The 16,375-nt window shown below is 41.6% G+C and overlaps 1 protein-coding gene across 1 annotated transcript in view; it reads right to left on the reverse strand.

Annotated features, from left to right (window-relative positions):
• Nucleotides 1-252: 252 nt before the first annotated feature.
• The window catches only part of LOC126457256 (uncharacterized), a 114,898-nt gene continuing 98,775 nt past the window's right edge, over nucleotides 253-16,375 (reverse strand). The window contains exon 5 of the mRNA XM_050093418.1: nucleotides 253-431. Coding sequence (XP_049949375.1) covers nucleotides 430-431 — 2 coding nt within the window. The 3' untranslated portion in view covers nucleotides 253-429. The remainder of the gene's footprint in view (nucleotides 432-16,375) is intronic.

Below are 16,375 nucleotides of genomic sequence, written 5' to 3' on the forward strand. Positions count from 1 at the left end.
GAGAACAGCAAATGTCTCTTTCACATGTTTTTCACGATCTAGATGCACACAACACACGTAACAATCGATGTTCTCTCAACCAAATAAACACAGGAAATGTGTAGAATGCCAGCACAAGCAGTCAAGCAGTCAATTTACATGGGAGGTAATATCTGTCCAGTGCAAACACTCGCCCATATTGAACCTTATCAAATTTTCAAGACGAACACTCACACTACATGTGATGAAGAAGGCTACCCAACACATACTGAGTATTAGTTCGACATTCACTCTCCTAGACGGCGACACGGTTAGGTCAGCTGCATTCTTGTACCCCATCCCGTACAGTTTGGACGCCTCAATGACGGCTCTCGCTGTAAACTGGAATTGTCAGGTCGTTCCGGCCACCACCTGCCTCCACCATGTGCTGCTGCACACCAGGCAGAATCGTCCTAGGAAAACAGCCACATTATCAGTTTAATTACAGTTAAGTATTACGATTGCAGTCTCAATTTATTGACATTCGACAATGAATGAAGTATCGGAAATATCCTCTCCATGATGGCTGTGGCTCTAGAAATGTCAAAATCTGTACCATTCTTATGACTGGACATAATTAACCACTTAAAATCTTTGATTTCCCTAACAGCTATCGATGTGCTTTAATTGGAGTTTTCCGCGTTAATCTCAAACCTTCCTTACAACAGGGCATAGTAATTTTCTTTGCGCGTGTTGGAACATTGACCACAGTAAGTTTACATCCCGAAAGATGCTGTCTTTATATTCCTGGTGATCACAGCGAATCTATCACACATCCCTATGATGTATAATACTTCGCCAACGATTGAATGCTGGTGATACCAAACAGTATACAGCGACAATTCGTGTGAGATACACATGGTTCATTTGTTTTTCTTGCAAGTGGTACCACTGTGTGTTAGGAAAAGAGACGTAATAGCCTTATAAGCTACCAGGTACTAAAACCATGATCACAATTGCTGTGTTACTATCACCCTGCATAAAAAACTGTCTTGCTTCTATGGGTGCACACTAGTAGCACTAACGATACCCATGTTAAAAACTATGTAAGCTTTATAAAGTGAGGTATGGTATTGCTTCCAAATGAAGTGGTCTTCGACACAAATACTGCGCTATGAATATTGACAGTGATCGCTGGGGTGTGAATTAACAGACCAAACGCGCGGGTGCATGTCGCTGGTGGTGTAAGCTCGTAATAAAATCACCCTTCTCAATAAATTTAGAAAGTGACTTGGCTAAGGAAGGTGGTATTAAACCAATATTTGGAACTCCTTCATGCTGTCGCTAGATATTTCTCACTCTAACAAACAGTATTTGTAACACGATCTATCTTGTTGCTATGTCAGATGTTGTGTGATACATCCACTGAATTATAGGCAAGAGAGCATGATGGTTGACTGAAAATGATCACTTACAGTTGATGGCATGCTGTGTGACAAATCTCTTAAAAAACTGCAACACTAGAGTGAGATAATAAGGAATGCACAAAATTCTATGACCAATACTCTGGCTTTTTCAGATCTATATTGTTTGCTTTCTGGTAGATATGTTGTCTACAATTTGGAATCAAGTCTCTCCATTCATTCTAACATCATCCAATAGAGAACTCTAGAAGATTTTACCTCATCTCTCCCTTCTGATATATCGAGAAGCAAATATTGTCTGCGTGTTGACACTGACTGCATGTGGTGATTCCAAAGTTACATTTCCTGTACTGTAGGAGGACCATATCTCGCAGACTATCAGTCAATACAATAGAGATGGTCCCGGTGTTGTTGTTTGATATATTGTTTTCCCCACAGTAACACATCCAAGCAGTGTATACTACAGCATTGTACACCACCTTATATTTTGTTTTTCCACGATGACTTTGAGATCTCTGTCCGGTTCTAAACTGACATTAACATCTTTCGATCCATTGGCTATCTCAGAAGACTGGACATCCCGTGATGTAAATTATACTGCTGCTTCCACAACAAATGAGGTATTATTGAAATAAAAGACAGAGGCATTGTTTTAAATTGACAAAAATGTGAAGGACATCACAAAATATGGAAACCCCAAGAGTTTTGCGGTATTGTGGACCGTTTTTAAGCAGATATCTGAAGGTGATTGATGACCTCTACATTTAAACTCAACTTTCACACGTGGTTCAAATGGCTCTGAGCACTATGGGACTTAATAGTTGAGGCCATCAGTAGCCTAGAACTTAGAACTACTTAATCCTAACTAACCTAAGGACATCACACACATCCATAGCCGAGGCAAGATTCGAACCTGCGACCTTAGCGGTCGCGCGATTCCAGACTGAAGCACCGAGAACCGCTCAGCCACACAGGCTGGCTCAACTTTCACAGTGCCAGGCTAACAAATGTCTCAGTGTTCCATTTCGATTGATTCCTCACGTTGTAGTGATCAATTTTTTGGTGCTGTCCATCCCTAGAAGGTGTTTCTCCCACACAAACTGTGTCTCCAGCTCAAACAAGTGATGTCACTCAATCATTACGTGATAATCAACAGTGTACCAGTGAGTAGTAGGGCAACAGGGGTATCTGCACATACTATAGGTTGCCTACATCAGGGGAAAGTATACCTTCAGAGGCAAACCAATTGTTCACCTTTCACTGACAGATCTTCAATCTATTGTTCTGCTAAGAGTGTTATGACCCCCTGGGGATAATCCATCCTTTTGATTGATAGGTCCTTAACCTATTTTTCAGGTTAGTAGTTTTCCAAGAAACCCCCATTTATCCACTTCCTCCCCCTCTCCTATCCTCCTCTGGGAATGCCTCTCGCCAATACAAGCACACTTTTGATATCAATTTGGTTGGCTAATTAATTAAATAGATCAATTAATTAACTCCTCTTCCTCTGGGAAACCCACACATCTTCCCTCTCACACTTGGAAACTGGTGGGAAAAAGCCTCAACTGAATGGCCATTTGATGGGAAATCGACTACAGTGTATGGAATATTGTTTAAACAATTTAGACAAAGTATGGAATATTGTTTATTTAAACAATTTGTGGGATTCAATGTGGTGTTTCGAATATATTGATTTAGTTAAAGAATGTTGTCTTTGCGCTAGGTGTTGGTAATGTACTTCATTTATAAGCAATTTTAGAATGTAGGGGAGACGTGATGTCATGATAGTATAGGCGGAAGCGAAATAAAACCTATAAAATAAAGAAAAATGACAGAAAATACGTGTAAATTGAGGAAAATACACCGAAATGTGGGGAAATTGAGGGAATATTTGCATGTCTCCTGGTTGGTGGAGGACAATTCTTGTACATGGGAACGAGTATGCAATAGCAAGAGGGAAAAGATGACGTGGAAGCACTGGGAACCACAGATGCAGTAATTTATTTATGTCAGCAGCAACAAGATGATTGGAATAGAATGTTTCACATGGTTGACCACTGAATGTAGAGTAATAAAGCGGTTACTGCATCAATGATTTCAGCCATTAATAGAAATATTAAAAAAGGTAGGAAGATTTTTCTGTTTAGCTAAAGTGACAGAAAGCAGATTTCAGAGTACCTGACGGCACAACACAAAAGTTCTGTCTCAAGTACAGATAGTGTTGAGGATCAACGGACAAAGATCAAAACTATCGTACAATATGCGTTAGATGAGTATGTGTCAAGCAAGATCGTTGTTGTTGTTGTTGTCTTCAGTCCTAAGACTGGTTTGATGCAGCTCTCCATGCTACTCTATCCTGTGCAAGCTTCTTCATCTCCCAGTACTTACTGCAATCTACATCCTTCTGAATCTGTTTAGTGTATTCATCTCTTGGTCTCCCCCTACGATTTTTGCCCTCCACGCTGCCCTCCAATGCTAAAGTTGTGATCCCTTGATGCCTCAGAACATGTCCTACCAACCGATCCCTTCTTCTTGTCAAGTTGTGCCACAAACTCCTCTTTTCCTCAATTCTATTCAATACCTCCTCATTAGTTACGTGATCTACCCATCTAATCTTCAGCATTCTTCTGTAGCACCACATTTCGAAAGCTTCTATTCTCTACTTGTCCAAACTATTTATTGTCCATATTTCACTTCCATACATGGCTACACTCCATACAAATACTTTCAGAAACGACTTCCTGATACTTAAATCTATACTCAATGTTAACAAATTTCTCTTCTTCAGAAACGCTTTCCTTGCCAGTGCCAGTCTACATTTTATATCCTCTCTACTTCGACCATCATCAGTTATTTTGCTCCCCAAATAGCAAAACTCCTTTACTACTTCAAGTGTCTCATTTCCTACTACTTCAAGTGTCTCATTTCCTAATCTAATTCCCTCAGCATCACCCGACTTAATTCGACTACATTCCATTATCCTCGTTTTGCTTTTGTTGATGTTCATCTTATATCCTCCTTTCAAGACACTGTCCATTCCGTTCAATTGCTCTTCCAAGTCCTTTCCTGTCTCTGACAGACTTACAATGTCATCGGCGAACCTCAATGTTTTTATTTCTTCTCCATGGATTTTAATACCTACACCGAATTTTTCTTTTGTTTCCTTCACTGCTTGCTCAATATAGAGATTGAATAACATCGGGAGAGGCTACAACCCTGTCTCACTTGCTTCCAAAACACTGCTTCCCTTTCATGCCACTCGACTCTTATAACTGCCATCTGGTTTCTGTACAAATTGTAAATAGCCTTTCGCTCCCTGTATTTTGCCCCTGCCATCTTTAGAATTTGAAAGAGAGTGTTCCAGTCAACATGGTCAAAAGCTTTCTCTAAGTCTGCAAATGCTAGAAACGTAGGTTTGCCTTTCCTTAATCTATTTTCTAAGAAAAGGCGTAAAGTCAGTATTGCCTCACGTGTTCCAACATTTCTGTGGAATCCAAACTGATCTTCCCCAAGGTCGGCTTCTACCAGTTTTTCAATTCGTCTCTAAAGAATTTGCGTTAGTATTTTGCAGCTGTGACTTATTAAACTGATAGTTCGGTAGTTTTCACATCTGTCAACACCTGCTTTCTTTCGGATTGGAATTATTATATTCTTCTTGAAGTCTGAGGGTATTTCACCGGTCTCATACATCTTTCTCACCAGGTGGTAGAGTTTTGTCAGGACTGGCTCTCCCAAGGCCGTCAGTAGTTCCAATGGAATGTTGTCACCTCCCAGGGCCTTGTTTCGACTTAGGTCTTTCAGTGCTCTGTCAAACTCTTCACGCGGTATCATATTTCCCATTTCATCTTCATCTACATCCTCTTCAATTTCCATAATATTGTCCTCAAGTACATCGCCCTTGTATAGACCCTCTATATACTCCTGCCACCTTCCTGCTTTCCCTTCTTTGCTTAGAACTGGGTTTCCATCTGAGCTCTTGATATTCATACAAGTGGCTCTCTTTTCTCCAAAGGTCTCTTTAATGTTGCTCTAGGCAATATCTATCTTACCCCTAGTGAGATAAGCCTCTACATCCTTACATTTGTCCTCTAGCCATCCCTTCTTAGCCATTTTGCACTTCCTGTCAATCTCATTTTTGAGACGGTTGTATTCCTTTTTGCCTGCTTCATTTACTGCATTTTTATATTTTCTCCTTTCATCAATTAAATTCAATATATCTTCTGTTTCCCAAGGATTTCTACTAGTCCTTGTCTTTTTACCTACTTGATCCTCTGCCGCCTTCACTACTTCATCCCTCAGAGCTACCCATTCTTCTTCTACTTTATTTCTTTCCCTAATTTGTGACAATTGTTCCCTTATGCTCTCGCTGAAACTCTCTACAACCTCTGGTTCTTTCAGTTTATCCAGGTCCCATCTCCTTAAATTCCCACCTTTTTGCAGTTTCTTCAGTTTTAATCTACAGTTCATAACCAATAGATTGTGGTCAGAGTCCACATCTGCGCCTGGAAATGTCTTACAATTTAAAACCTGGTTCCTAAATCTCTGTCTTACCATTATATAATCTATCTCATACCTTCTAGTATCTCCAGGATCCTTCTGTGTATACTACCCTCTTTTATGATTCTTGAACCAAGTGTTAGCTATGATTAAGTTACGCTCTGTGCAAAATTCTATCAGGCGGCTTCCTCTTTCATTTCTCTCCCCCAATCCATATTCACCCACTATGTTTCCTTCTCTCCCTTTTCCTACTCTTGAACTCCAGTCACCCATGACTATTAAATTTTCGTCTCCCTTCACTATCTGAATAATTTCTTTTATCTCATCATACATTTCATCAATTTCTCCATCATCTGCAGACCCAGTTGGCATATAAACTTGTACTACTGTAGTAGGCTGGGCATCGTGTCTATCTTGGCCACAATAATGTGTTCACTATGCTGTTTGTAGTAGCTTACCCGCACTCCTATTTTTTATTCATTATTAAACCTACTCCTGCATTACCCCTATTTGATTTTGTATTTATAACCCTGTATTCACCTGACCAAAAGTCGTGTTCCTCCTGCCACCGAACTTCACTAATTCCCACTATATCTAACTTTAACCTATCCATTTCCCTTTTTAAATTTTCTAACCTACCTGCCCGATTAAGGGATCTGACATTCCACGCTCCGATCCGTAGAACGCCAGTCTTCTTTCTCCTGATAACGACGTCCTCTTGAGTAGTCCCCGCCCGGAGATCCGAATGGGGGACTATTCTACCTCCGGAATATTTTACCCAAGAGGACGCCATCATCATTTAACCATACAGTAAAGCTGCATGCCCTCGGGAAAATTTACAGCTACAGTTTCCCCTTGCTTTCAGTCGTTCACAGTACCAGCACAGCATGGCTGTTTTGGTTAGTATTACAAGGCCAGATCAGTCAATCATCCAGACTGTTGCCCCTGCAACTACTGAAAAGGCTGCTGCCCCTCTTCAGCAACCACACGTTTGTCTGGCCTCTCAACAGATACCCCTCCGTTGTGGTTACACCTACGGTACGGCCATCTGTATCGCTGAGGCACGCAAGCCTCCCCACCAACGGCAAGGTCCATGGTTCATGAGGGTAGGAGCAAGATCGTAAGAGATGGAAAAGAGCCACCGTGGTACAACAACCGTGTTAGAAAACTGCTGCGGAAGCAAAGGGAACCTCACAGCAAACATAAACGTCGCCAAAGCCTTGCAGACAATCAAAAATTACGCGAAGCGAAATGTAGTGTGAGGAGGGCTATGCGAGAGTCGTTCAATGAATTCGAAAGTAAAGTTCTATGTACTGACTTGGCAGAAAATCCTAAGAAATTTTGGTCTTATGTCAAAGCGGTAGGTGGTTCAAACCAAAATGTCCAGACACTCTGTGACCAAAATGGTACTGAAACAGAGGATGACAGACTAAAGGCCGAAATACTAAATGACTTTTTCCAAAGCTGTTTCACAGAGGAAGACTGCACTGTAGTTCCTTCTCTAGATTGTCGCACAGATGACAAAATGGTAGATATCGAAATAGACGACAGAGGGATAGAGAAACAATTAAAATCGCTCAAAAGAGGAAAGGCCGCTGGACCTGATGGGATACCAGTTCGATTGTACACAGAGTACGCGAAGGAACTTGCCCCCCTTCTTGCAGCGGTGTACCGTAAGTCTCTAGAAGAGCGTAGCATTCCAAAGGATTGGAAAAGGACACAGGTCATCCCCGTTGTCAAGAAGGATCGTCGAACAGATGTGCAGAACTATAGACCTATATCTCTAACGTCGATCAGTTGTAGAATTTTGGAACACGTATTATGTTCGAGTATAATGACGTTTCTGGAGACTAGAAATCTACTCTGTAGGAATCAGCATGGGTTTCGAAAAAGACGGTCGTGTGAAACCCAGCTCGCGCTATTCGTCCACGAGACTCAGAGGGCCATAGACACGGGTTCACAGGTAGATGCCGTGTTTCTTGACTTCCGCAAGGTGTTCGATACAGTTCCCCACAGTCGTTTAATGAACAAAGTAAGAGCATATGGACTATCAGACCAATTGTGTGATTGGATTGAAGAGTTCCTAGATAACAGAATGCAGCATGTCATTCTCAATGGAGAGAAGTCTTCCGAAGTAAGAATGATTTCAGGTGTGCCGCCGGGGAGTGTCGTAGGACCGTTGCTATTCACAATATACATAAATGACCTTGTGGATGACATCGGAAGTTCACTGAGGCTTTTTGCGGATGATGCTGTGGTATATCGAGAGGTTGTAACAATGGAAAATTGTACTGAAATGCAAGAGGATCTGCAGCGAATTGACGCATGGTGCAGGGAATGGCAATTGAATCTCAATGTAGACAAGTGTAATGTGCTGCGAATACATAGAAAGAAAGATCCCTTATCATTTAGCTACAATATAGCAGGTCAGCAACTGGAAGCAGTTAATGCCATAAATTATCTGGGAGTACGCATTAGGAGCGATTTAAAATGGAATGATCATATAAAGTTGATCGTCGGTAAATCAGATGACAGACCGAGATTCATTGGAAGAATCCTAAAGAAATGCAATCCGAAAACAAAGGAAGTAGGTTACAGTACGCTTGTTCGCCCGCTGCTTGAATACTGCTCAGCAGTGTGGGATCCGTACCAGATAGGGTTGATAGAAGAGATAGAGAAGATCCAACAGAGAGCAGCGCGCTTCGTTACAGGATCATTTAGTAATCGTGAAAGCGTTACGGAGATGATAAATAAACTCCAGTGGAACACTCTGCAGTAGAGACGCTCAGTCGCTCGGTGCGGGCTTTTGTTGAAGTTACGAGAACATATCTTCACCGAAGAGTCAAGCACTATATAGCTCCCTCCCACGTATATCTCGCGAAGAGACCATGAGGATAAAATCAGAGAGATTAGAGCCCACATAGAGGCATACCGACAATCCTTCTTTCCACGAACAATACAAGACTGGAATAGAAGGGAGAACCGATAGAGGTACTCAAGGTACCCTCCGCCACACACCGTCAGGTGGCTTGCGGAGTATGGATGTAGATGTAGATGTAGATATATGTCGGATCACAAGCCCAGGTGGGACCCCAAAGTTATTGGCAACCACCTTATAGATTTTTATAAGTGTCCTTAGTTAAAGAGCGTCGTATTACCAGCAGCTGTGGGCCTGCAATATACAACTAAAGATTGGATCGCATATTTAACCCTTTGCAGGACTGTTTGGGTATTTTAAACCCTAACAAACAATATTTACAATGTGCTTCTCTGTACTCTCCATCAATAACAACCTCGTGGTTCAGCTAACAAACAGTTGCTGTATGTTTTTTTTTAAACAACATTCTACTGTATGTCTGTTGAGGTAATAGTGATACATGCAGGTTGACAGCTGTCTTTGAAGCTTTCCCAGAAAAGAGAGCAATCTGCCTCTGAAGTGACATGATCCGCATTAAAGGACTATAAAATGTAGATGGAGTGATCAATTGAGAGGAAGAGAGAGATATGTTGCTGCAGGCATTTAACAATTTTTTCCATTGTTCTCTCGGGGTGTATAAGTTTTGTGGTATAACCTGCAATCCAATCATGTATGTTCTATGTATGACTTAGAGCACTATCTGAGATCATTAACAGCAAACCTCTCCAAACCAGTCATCAGAAAATTTCCAACTCATGTGTGATGAAACATGTTCATAGGAGGAAACCCGGTTCCAGTACCCTCCTCTAGACGAATGAAGATGTATGTGAAGTAGTCCATTTTTCTGCCCATCTTGTATGTAAATCGAATCTTCGGTTTCGTATAGGTATGAAGCGACCGAATGCATGCAAGTGGATCATTGGGGAGATGGCAAGTCTTAGAATTTTTTAGTAGGTTGATGTATAAGGTGCACGAATATTCTCATATAAAATCAAACAGCACAGGGGTATGTGAGCAATATGACGATATACATATGGAAAACTATGGAACAATGCCGAAAATTATATAAAATCGGCGAAACTCAAGGAAAACCTTATGTAATCACGAAAAATTGATTTGAAATATGTAAAAATTGAGGGAAATACCATGAAAGATGTAAAATCGTGAAAACTTGGTAAAATCACGGAAATTGGCTGTGAATACATAAAATTGGAGACAAATACAATGAAAAGGGCACTGAGAAAAATCGATAAAACTGTGTGCTCTGGAGGAGGAGAGTAGTCTGATGCTACATGTATGCACCTTAATTGTGGACAGACGAGGGATCTAGAGAAGTGGCATCAAGGTAAAGTGGCAATATTATCCTGCATATGAGCAATACAGTGTAACATCAGGCTGTGACTTCTGTGTACAGGAGAAAGATTGCCAGGGGCAGCGTAAACTGTAGTAAGAGTGTTACACCTCCTCTGGCTACCGATAGTGACATTTACTTCCTCGTAAGATGTCACTGTGTCTTCGTACGCATTTTTGGATGTCGACTATCATTTTACAGGGCTGTTGTGAGCATATCATAATTTCCTAACCACGCTCGGGCTTGAGCTTCGTAAACAGCAGGCATCATACACGTCTGGAAACCTGTCTATTGTTTCTGTTACAAAGAATCGATTTTTTTGGCGTGGAAGGTAGTAGTTTTATCACTTTACAGTTTGTCGTCGGAGCTGATCTTAGAGACACTTGCAGGGAAAGTACGTCATGTGCTGGGAATATATTTCTTACGTCGGAATATTAACAACAGCATAGCATTCCTCACGACTAATAGGTTGGAAGCTGCACTGCTCTATCATTATAGCATGTTTTAAGAACAAAACTATTTATCCTTAGGAATGTGTGTGTTTATGTCTTACCAATATCTTCTTGGTACTACAACAATACTTTAGAATTAATAGCGCACGTAAAATGCTTCAAACTGCATCCATCTGGAACTCCATTGTGCATAAAAACCACAGGTTTCTTCTTCTAAACCGCCTGCTATATGATAACTATATTTTCATATCTACAATACACCACATGCCACATCTGGAGAAATCTTGTGCAGTTGAATGGGTGCCATGAGTAAGACTGGTGTGGAACAGCAGTTGCGGACTTGGCTCACTCTGTTCCTTCATGAGACGTGGAATGTAGCGATCTACTTCTGGCCAGCTGCAGATTAAATCTGTGACAGTGTTGCAGGAAGGGTTGGTCAAACACAGTGCAGGGAGAGCTTTCAATTTGTAACTTTATCTCAAAAATGCGAGAATGCCATGCGACTCCCATCCATTTAGGGAAAGATGGGCAGTCGTAATCTTAAATTACATACTATTATCAAAGTGCTGGAAATATGTGGAGCAGTATAGGATGCTATCTGGTACACTTTGCTATATATGAATGTACTGAACAGGCATCTATCTACATTCGCAATTGTACACGCAAAGCAGTGGGGATTTGGTTTAGCGATGATACAGAAACTGGGAAGCACGCTGCCATGTCATTGTTTGTCATTGAAATTGCGCAAAAAAGCTAGCAAAATTGCTAAATTTGATCGCACTATCAACTGTGATGCTTATTACAGTACCTCAAAGGTGTCTTTTCCATCCCATCCGTCCACTGGTATACTGTTGATTACCACCTAATGATTGACTGACATCACTTGTTTGAGATGAAGAGAGAGTCTTGGTGGAGGGGCAACACCCTCTGGGGATTACCTGCACTAAAACAGTGACTGCATACATGACTAAAATATGGGGGATCAATCAAAATGGGACACCCAGTCATCCATTCCCACCTCACTGTGAAAGATAACTTTAAAAGTAGAGGTCATCAATTACCCCAGGACAGCTGTTTGGAAACTCTTCAAGTTTCCATATGTCATGATATCTTCCGCATTTTTTGTCAATGAGAGAGACCGCCCTGTCTTTTATCTAAATCATCCTGTGTCCCAGCAATAGTATAATTTACACTGTGTGATGTCCAGTTTTCTGCGAGAGCCAACAGATCGAAATGTCGAAATGTGTTAGTATTGGTTCAGCGCATGACACAGGCCTTGAAGTCGCGGTGGAAAAACAAAATGATGGCAGTGTATGTAGCTGTAGTTATACACTGCTTGGACGTGTTACAGCAGAAAAAAGCAGTGTAGCAAACAACACAGGGACCCTCTCTTGCGACTGATGGTCTGTGGGATATTGTCCTCCTACAGTACAGGTGATGAAACTTTACACTGGTCTGTGGAAGTGACTTCGATCACAGTCCACCTGCTCCAGTGAACCAGTACCTGTATATCTGATAGGATCGCCACATACACTCGATGCCAACACACAGATGGTATTTTGTTTTAGACACATCTGAAGAGAGGGACGCATTAATATGTTATCAAGTTCTCTATCGGATGAAGTAAGCAGACTGATTATAGTTCGTAGTTTATCTCTGTTGGATAGTACAAAATAACAATGATAGAGCGAATGTTTGAGCGACAGACTTGATTGCACCCTGAGGGGCGGAGATCTCCTTCAGACTGTCAGACTGCAGCACCTGTATGTAGTTTGGAGACGCATTGCAATGCGGTAGCAAAATCCTCATCCATCTTCCAGTTCCTGTATGATGTTTGGTCTTCCTAATCTTCCCGGTAAGAGACGACACTGTAACTGTTCCTACTGTCTTTTCTACTATCTCGTACTGCAGGAGAGAACTTCGTTTGGCGCTGGCCTTTCACGTTATTCACGGTTTGCAGAGCTATGACAACATGTTACCATTTCTACCGAGTGGTCAAAACACAGTCCTGTCTCATTAACTCAGCCCACCCTGTTTCTCCACGGATTGCAGAAAGTGGTAGATATAGCGCTTTCCGACTTCTGTTCAGTTCCAACTTAAATTGGAATGATCACAAGCACAAAGCTTCAAGGAGGGCAGGCCAGAGACTGAGGAACAGTTATAAGACGCAGAGGGACTGTCTAAAAGACTGCACTGACGTTTTGCTGTAGCAAAAAAGGTCACTAGTTTCGAGATATGAGTGTGACACGAATATGATTCACCAGTGGCTGTAATCATTAATTACATCACATTAAGATCTAACGCAAGTACGTCGTTGAATGGATAGACTTCATTCCAAATCACAGACAGCGTTTCTACCAGAAAGCGTAACACTATGAGTGACTCATGTGTGTCCCTGTAGAGCCGAGACCCTATGACAGTAACATAGCCGTCGTGATTGCGTTTTTAATAGCACAGTCCACACGCGAATTGTATGCTCCGGCGGCAGAATCCTTCTGTGGTTAGTTTCACATGTCGGCTCTCAACAGAGTTCCTCGTGGAGAACATCGTCTTCCCCCCAGGGATTCCCATTTGAGCTACGTGGTGAATGTAATCCGACTGCTGAAAAATAAAAGTTACTGGTCATGCAAAGTGACTCTCATAATAAATTTAATTAATTAGTATATCAATTTGATATCAATGATGTGCCGCCAGGCGGCTGGAAACGATGGCTAGGGTACAGCAGATACGATTCTTGACATGGAACAGTAAACAGGCGTTTTTATCGTTGTGGCGATATCTTTTAGCGATATTTCAATCTCTCACCTACATAGGGAGAGACGACCATCGTAATAAAATCAGATGCATCATCGAATTCATAAAGTGATATGTAGTATAAACCTGATTTTTAAGACTTCTCTGTGTTTTAAGAGACTTCGTATGTGGCGAGGCATTTTGTTACTTTAAGGGAATTCGAAAGTGAGGTGTCCTCTGATAGAGGTAGATCTTAGCATTCCATCACGAGCAAAAAAATAAATTAAATATTCTAGTCCTTTGATGCATGAACACAACAGAAAATAAAATATTTTTTTCCTACCTGATGAGAAAACACTTAAGAGGAAATGTAGCCCATGCCATACTGTTACAGGATTTTCACAAAGAGTAATGATACTTTAGCGATTTGAGAACGCGTGTATGCCTCGATTTTTTTCTGTCTTCGAAAATAGCTCGTATAAAATAGAGAATACTACATTTCACGCGAGAAATTCGAGGTGTATGGTCAACAACATCGCTACCTCGGATTGGGCAAAGTACATTTTTTAAACAGGTGGCTTTATGTAGTGGTGGAATTGTTTAGAACTACTGTTTGCGTCCAAGATGCAGCTATTTGTTTCACAGCTGGCTGCAAGGGCGGACACGAGGGTTTGGCGAGCAGAAGCGGACGTATGAGTTGCATGAGAGAAGATTCGATATGGGCGTGTGTTTGTGCTGGACATATTGATAACATCCGAATTCCTAACACTCCAACCAACTTTGAATGCCCTCCTTGGCTGGGTGTGGTACACTCTGGCATACATACACCTCCAAAACTGCGGCTGTGACCGCAGCGACCTGTGAGTGTTGGCGCCAGAAGCTTGCTTCGTGTGGACATTGGGACATCAGCACGTGGGATGTGCAAGTGTTTGACCGATCTCCGACAGCTACTGCTGCGGACTGGATCATGGATTAAGTATGTCGTTTTTAGTGCTTCTCAGTACATTGCAGTGAACTCTGTGTTGCAGTAGTATTTGCTGTTGTCTCTATCCTATCACGCAGTAGACCCTTCCTTCTTTCAAATGTATTGGAGAGAACCAAGTTAGGAATTCTATAGTGCTTTAAAAAATAGTTACAATGCCAAATTCCCCATTGATAGTGATCTCTGACATGTAGCCATGACAACTTTTTACTACGGACTGGATCACGGTTTAAGTGTGTCGTGCTTAGTGCTTCTCAATACATCTCAGTGGACTCTGTCTCGTAGTCATATTTGCTGTTGTCTCTATCCTATCATGGAGCAGTCTTTCCTCCTCCTGAATGTAGTGTACTTTTAAAAACTCAATCACAACGCCAAATTCCCGTTTGATCAATTTATTGTTTCTGATAGTTGTATTGCCAGCATGCATGCATTCCGTATGGACAGGCATGGCCTGCACAGGTGTGGGTCTTTCTCCTGGCCGGTGCTAATTGGGGCTACACTGTAGTCAGCAGACGGAGCGTGACTCGTGAATGCAAGTTTGTGTGATCAGTAGAATTTTTTTCACCAGATGTGTTTAGTGGATATATTGTCGTGGAGGAAGGTGTTTGTGCTTTCAAATATTGGTGCATATAAAACATCTGATATATATAGTGTTATGATCTATTTGGTTGGGACTTTCATTACTTGATTTGCATAATGTTTGTGTGTGATACTAGAAGCTGAAAATATGTTTAATACAAAGAAGGATCATTGTAAGGTGGGGGTGAGTGTTGTAAGCAATCTATTTGACTCTTGTAAATTTTTAAACGATTAATTTTATAGATAGTGCAAATGGATTATTTCACTCTATTTTTGATACCGAAATTGTATCAGCTTACCCTTTGTCTGCAGGGTTAGCCAATAGGAACATTGTATTCTGAGGAGAGATGAAAATGTCCGTCTGCATGTTTTGGGACGTTGGTTCACACAAACAGGGAGTTTCCTCTTGAGCAAGGCAGAGACAGGAAGCGAGTCTGGAATTCCCTGATCTACAGAGCGCCAACTCTTGATGCTTTGTCTGGGGGGCCACGAGATCAAAGGTGGCAGAATATGGTCCATGGTCGACGGTATTTAGTTATGTGATCTGTAATTAGGACATTGGGTGGTTTTAAGCTTCGTTGCGGTGATGTAACGATAGACACATGTACAGGAACACTGAACGGTTGCTACCATGTCACACTTCATTCCATTCATGATCTGTTGATCCCTCCTTGCAGGGTTTAACTGTCAGTGTAATATGTATGTGTGTTCCTCGATCTGTACAAAATAGTAATTGGTCCATCTGTGGAAAGTGGCGGCGGGTTTCAAAATATGTAATTAACTTCTAGATATGTAAATGCTCTCATTTTCCTGTCTACACTAAGACACCAGTATGCTTTGAAAAGAGAGGAAAATAAAAAATAAAAGCCATAATATCCCTGACTCTGGCAACAAATATAGTGTAAGCCAGTCAGAGTTTCCAAGCCCAGTCAGAATAAAAAAGTGACGCGGTTTGCACCTAATGTATACCCGTACTTTCCCTGATGTAGGCATCCCGCAGTGTGTGCTGATACCCCTGTTGCCCTACTATTCCAGTGGACAGATGGGATGGAAAAGACAATGTCATTGTGGGACAATGTACTATAATGAGTATCACAGTTGATAATGCAATCAATTTTGTTAATTTTTGCAGCTTTCCTGTAATTTCAGAACTGACCAATGACATGGCAGCGTGCTTCCAAAGTTCTGTCTCAGCTGCATCATCCAGCTAGTGGACACAGCTGTTTAATAAACTCAAGTGGCAGACTCTGCAAGAGAGGCGCTCTGCATCGCGGTGTAGCTTGCTCGCCAGGTTTCGAGAGGGTGCGTTTCTGGATGAGGTATCGAATATATTGCTTCCCCCTACTTATACCTCCCGAGGAGATCACGAATGTAAAATTAGAGAGATTAGAGCGCGCACGGAGGCTTTCAGACAGTCGTTCTTCCCGCGAACCATACGCGACTGGAACAGGAAAGGGAGGTAATGACAGTGGCACGTAAAGT

Source organism: Schistocerca serialis, chromosome 2 (assembly GCF_023864345.2).
Source record: "Schistocerca serialis cubense isolate TAMUIC-IGC-003099 chromosome 2, iqSchSeri2.2, whole genome shotgun sequence".
Taxonomy (NCBI): domain Eukaryota; kingdom Metazoa; phylum Arthropoda; class Insecta; order Orthoptera; family Acrididae; genus Schistocerca; species Schistocerca serialis.